At 47.4% G+C, this 5074-nt stretch overlaps 1 protein-coding gene across 1 annotated transcript in view; it reads left to right on the top strand.

Annotated features, from left to right (window-relative positions):
• Positions 1 to 5074, top strand: part of ccdc180 (coiled-coil domain containing 180) — a 22556-nt gene that overhangs the window by 1370 nt on the left and 16112 nt on the right. The window contains exons 5-8 of the mRNA XM_046034766.1: positions 759 to 872; positions 1016 to 1095; positions 2801 to 2889; positions 2981 to 3100. Of these exons, the coding sequence (XP_045890722.1) occupies positions 759 to 872; positions 1016 to 1095; positions 2801 to 2889; positions 2981 to 3100 (403 nt within the window). The remainder of the gene's footprint in view (positions 1 to 758; positions 873 to 1015; positions 1096 to 2800; positions 2890 to 2980; positions 3101 to 5074) is intronic.

Below are 5074 nucleotides of genomic sequence, written 5' to 3'. Positions count from 1 at the left end.
AGACAGGATGTAGACTGGTTCAATGTGGTTTTAGACTGGGTCAGACAGGATGTAGACTGGTTCACTGTGGTTTTAGACTGGGTCAGACAGGATGTAGACTGGTTCAATGTGGTTTTAGACTGGGTCAGACAGGATGTAGACTGGTTCAATGTGGTTTTAGACTGGATCAGACAGGATATAGACTGGTTCAATGTGGTTTTAGACTGGGTCAGACAGGATATAGACTGGTTCAATGTGGTTTTAGACTGGGTCAGACAGGATATAGACTGGTTCAATGTGGTTTTAGACTGGATCAGACAGGATATAGACTGGTTCAATGTGGTTTTAAACTGGGTCAGACAGGATGTAGACTGGTTCAATGTGGTTTTAGACTGGGTCAGACAGGATGTAGACTGGTTCAATGTGGTTTTAGACTGGGTCAGACAGGATGTAGACTGGTTCAATGTGGTTTTAGACTGGGTCAGACAGGATGTAGACTGGTTCAATGTGGTTTTAGACTGGGTCAGACAGGATGTAGACTGGTTCACTGTGGTTTTAGACTGGGTCAGACAGGATGTAGACTGGTTCAATGTGGTTTTAGACTGGGTCAGACAGGATGTAGACTGGTTCAATGTGGTTTTAGACTGGATCAGACAGGATATAGACTGGTTCAGGTGAGTGCAGAACCAGGTTATAAACAGGTCCAGAAGAACAGTATCAGTATAAAGACCAGTTGTACTGCCGTTCTAGCAGCTTTGTCAGAAGCATTTGTGTTGCAGGAGTCTCTGCAGCTGTGATGGGGGTCAGCAGCTGGTTCTACAGAAGGTTCAGGAGACGAAACAAACTCAGCGAGACTTGACAGAACGACGTCGTGACCTCATCTATCAGATCTGGTAACACAGCAGAGACTGTCTTCTGATTGGTTCAGTATATATAACTGTCTCAGTGACGCTGGTCGATCAGTCAGTGAGATGACTATTTTTTACAGGCTCCACCCCCGACTTGTTGTCCAATCACATCTTTCTCTGTGTTTCAGCGCTCTGGTGCCGCCCTCCTGCTCCACTGCTCTGGTCTCTGATTGGTTCAACCAGCTGACGGCTGTCAATCAACAGATCGGTAACTGTCACAAAGTCTGTTTCCATCCAGCTGTTTTTGTCACTGGATAATATCTGTATGAAAGGGATCCATGTGAGGCTGTAACCTTCCTCACATCGACACCTGAAACCAACAGGAAGGTCTGATGTCGCCTTAAACCTGCGTCCTCTCCAGCAGCCAGCAGGGGGCGACTCTCCGGCTGCAGGAAGAAACTGTTTCTACTTGTCAGCTGATTTATTCCCTCAGTAAACACTTTCCTGACGAGTTTCTGGTCTCAGTCGCTAGTTTCAAGTCTTCTTCAACACAGCATGATGTTCATTTAGTAAATTATGGTCCCATTTAGAGGAACAGAGACCAGGAAGCAGGGGAGGCTTTAGGGCGGGGCTACAAGCTGATTGACAGGTTGCTACCATGGCGACCTCGCTCTGTGTACATTTAACCAGGGCCGCTGAAAAAGCTTAACAAGAGTCGGCTGTTTAATTTTCTGGTAAGTACATTTTATTTTAAGCCTGTTTGTCGCTAGCCAAAATTAGCATCCCAGCTAATATCACAGTTAACATGAACTACAGATGTACCTTGCTAACCAAGCTAGCTAGCTCCACCCTCATGTCCAAATATGGTCACGTCCGCTGGTTGCAAAACATCAACATGGCGGCGAACTCGAGACTTAAAAACGCCAAAACACAAACCAGCTGACGTCACGGTTGCTACGTCCACAGGCTATGATGTCGTCTTTATTTGAGCTCTGACTGCAGCTCTTTCAATGACGTCACCTTCAGCGGCTGAGCCGATAAGTTTCCTTTCTGTCGTCAGATTGAAGTAGAGAAGAAGAGACAGGACAGGCAGGATGTCGATCGATACGAAGAGGAAGAGCCCCCTGCTCAAGCTGTGGCCTGTAAAGCGTGGGAGTGCTTTAGCTCACAGGAATATTGACTGTTTTTATCAATATTTCAATGTTTTGGAAGCTTTATGTTATTTGGAACGTGGTTGTGTGGAGATAAATAATGTTTTGAAGATAACTCACAATAATAGTGAACATTTAAACAGTAAATATGACCAAAACATGGACATTCACCTGGTATATATTTTTGAAGGATTGTGTAATAACTGTTCAAATTTACAGTTAGAGTTGTATTCCAGGTGTATTAGAAGATATTCAGGTGCTTTATATTAAAATATAGCACTTTTTTACCAGTTGAGGATGAAAATCTCTGTATTGCATCTAGGCCTTATGGTTGAGGAGATATTACTGATTTATTTTGGGTTTGTTATTTTAGGCGTTTTTCCTGGAAATAGGCACCAGGGACCACGTGGTGAAAGAGTAATATTAAATATGCAAAAGAGAAAATAAAACTGTCAAAATGAACAACTAATGATGTTCTCTTTTAGAAAACTCTTCATTTTTATTGCTTAAATTGCATTTGTTGCACAATATTTGTCAAGACTAAACCTATTTAGTTCCATCTTACATTCTGAAATGCAAAAAGAAGCTTTAGATGAAGGTATGTGTAAGTGTCAGAATGAAGCTTCAGCCTAATGACAGCTCAGGCGTCACGTCAGCCTCTACTGTCTTCAGGCGTTCACACACTGACTGCAGCTTTTTGTTTTCTGTGCTTAACGTGTTGAACAAAACCTCCTAGCTAACATGAGTAACGTAGCCTCCATCCTTCACCGGGCCTCACACGGTTTAAAGGAAGTTTAAATGTGGCTCTCTCTCTGCGTTCAGACAGCGTTCACGCCGACCTTCTCCATCAGCTGCGGTGCTGCTATGAACAGACGTGGCAGGATCGCCTGGCCGAGGTGCAGCGCTGCAGGGTAACAACACACTCAACACCTTCACGTGCTGCGTTCAGGCGCCGCTGCGTTCACCGCAGCCTCCTCTCTACGTCTCCGTGTTCTCCTGCAGGAGGCGCTCTCGGCTCTGCAGCTGTCGGAGGAGGAGGTGAACCACGTCGTCAGCTCTCAGCTCCTCACTCTGATTGGACGAAGCCAAAGTCAAGATGAAGAGCGATTGGCTGCTTTAGATGTCAGTCACACAAACCGACTCTGAGACTTCACATGTTTCTGTAGACTGATGACCTGTCTGTCTGTCTCTCTGTCTCCACCTGTCTGTCTGTCTCTCTGTCTGTCTGTCTCCACCTGTCTGTCTGTCTCTCTGTCTGTCTGTCTCTCTGTCTCCACCTGTCTGTCTGTCTCTCTGTCTCCACCTGTCTGTCTGTCTCTCTGTCTGTCTGTCTCCACCTGTCTCTCTGTCTGTCTGTCTCCACCTGTCTGTCTGTCTCTCTGTCTGACTGTCTCTCTGTCTCCACCTGTCTGTCTGTCTCTCTGTCTGACTGTCTCTCTGTCTCCACCTGTCTGTCTGTCTCTCTGTCTGTCTGTCTCCACCTGTCTCTCTGTCTCCACCTGTCTGTCTGTCTCTCTGTCTGTCTGTCTCCATCTGTCTGTCTCTCTCTGTCTGTCTGTCTCTCTCTGTCTGACTGTCTCTCTCTGTCTGTCTGTCTCCACCTGTCTGACTGTCTCTCTCTGTCTGACTGTCTCCACCTGTCTGTCTGTCTCTCTGTCTGACTGTCTCTCTGTCTCCACCTGTCTGTCTGTCTCTCTGTCTGTCTGTCTCCACCTGTCTCTCTGTCTCCACCTGTCTGTCTGTCTCTCTGTCTGTCTGTCTCCATCTGTCTGTCTCTCTCTGTCTGTCTGTCTCTCTCTGTCTGACTGTCTCTCTCTGTCTGTCTGTCTCCACCTGTCTGACTGTCTCTCTCTGTCTGACTGTCTCCACCTGTCTGTCTGTCTCTCTGTCTGACTGTCTCTCTGTCTCCACCTGTCTGTCTGTCTCTCTGTCTGTCTGTCTCCACCTGTCTCTCTGTCTCCACCTGTCTGTCTGTCTCTCTGTCTGTCTGTCTCCATCTGTCTGTCTCTCTCTGTCTGTCTGTCTCTCTCTGTCTGACTGTCTCTCTCTGTCTGTCTGTCTCCACCTGTCTGACTGTCTCTCTCTGTCTGACTGTCTCCACCTGTCTGTCTGTCTCTCTGTCTGACTGTCTCTCTGTCTCCACCTGTCTGTCTGTCTCTCTGTCTGTCTGTCTCCACCTGTCTCTCTGTCTCCACCTGTCTGTCTGTCTCCATCTGTCTGTCTCCATCTGTCTGTCTCTCTCTGTCTGACTGTCTCCACCTGTCTGTCTGTCTCCACCTGTCTGACTGTCTTTCTGTCTGTCTGTCTGACTGTCTTTCTGTCTGTCTGTCTCTACCTGTCTTTCTGTCTCTCTCTGTCTGACTGTCTGTCTCCACCTGTCTGTCTGTCTTTCTGTCTGTCTGTCTCTACCTGTCTGTCTTTCTCTCTCTCTCTGTCTGACTGTCTCCACCTGTCTGACTGTCTTTCTGTCTGTCTGTCTCTACCTGTCTGACTGTCTCTCTCTGTCTGTCTCTCTCTGTCTGTCTCTCTCTGTCTCTCTGTCTCCACCTGTCTGTCTGTCTCTCTGTCTGTCTGTCTCCATCTGTCTGTCTGTCTCCATCTGTCTGTCTCCACCTGTCTGACTGTCTCTCTCTGTCTGACTGTCTCCACCTGTCTGACTGTCTCTCTCTGTCTGACTGTCTCTCTCTGTCTGACTGTCTCCACCTGTCTGTCTGTCTCCACCTGTCTGTCTGACTTTCTGTCTGTCTGTCTCTACCTGTCTTTCTGTCTCTCTCTGTCTGACTGTCTCTCTCTGTCTGACTGTCTGTCTCCACCTGTCTGACTGTCTTTCTGTCTGTCTGTCTCTACCTGTCTGACTGTCTCTCTCTGTCTGTCTCTCTCTGTCTGTCTCTCTCTGTCTCTCTGTCTCCACCTGTCTGTCTGTCTCTCTGTCTGTCTGTCTCCATCTGTCTGTCTGTCTCCATCTGTCTGTCTCCACCTGTCTGACTGTCTCTCTCTGTCTGACTGTCTCCACCTGTCTGACTGTCTCTCTCTGTCTGACTGTCTCTCTCTGTCTGACTGTCTCCACCTGTCTGTCTGTCTCCACCTGTCTGTCTG

This window comes from Micropterus dolomieu, linkage group LG21, assembly GCF_021292245.1.
Source record: "Micropterus dolomieu isolate WLL.071019.BEF.003 ecotype Adirondacks linkage group LG21, ASM2129224v1, whole genome shotgun sequence".
NCBI classification, from domain to species: Eukaryota; Metazoa; Chordata; class Actinopteri; order Centrarchiformes; family Centrarchidae; genus Micropterus; species Micropterus dolomieu.
Note: the sequence above shows the minus strand (reverse complement) of the source record. Positions and strands in the feature narration are given on the sequence as shown.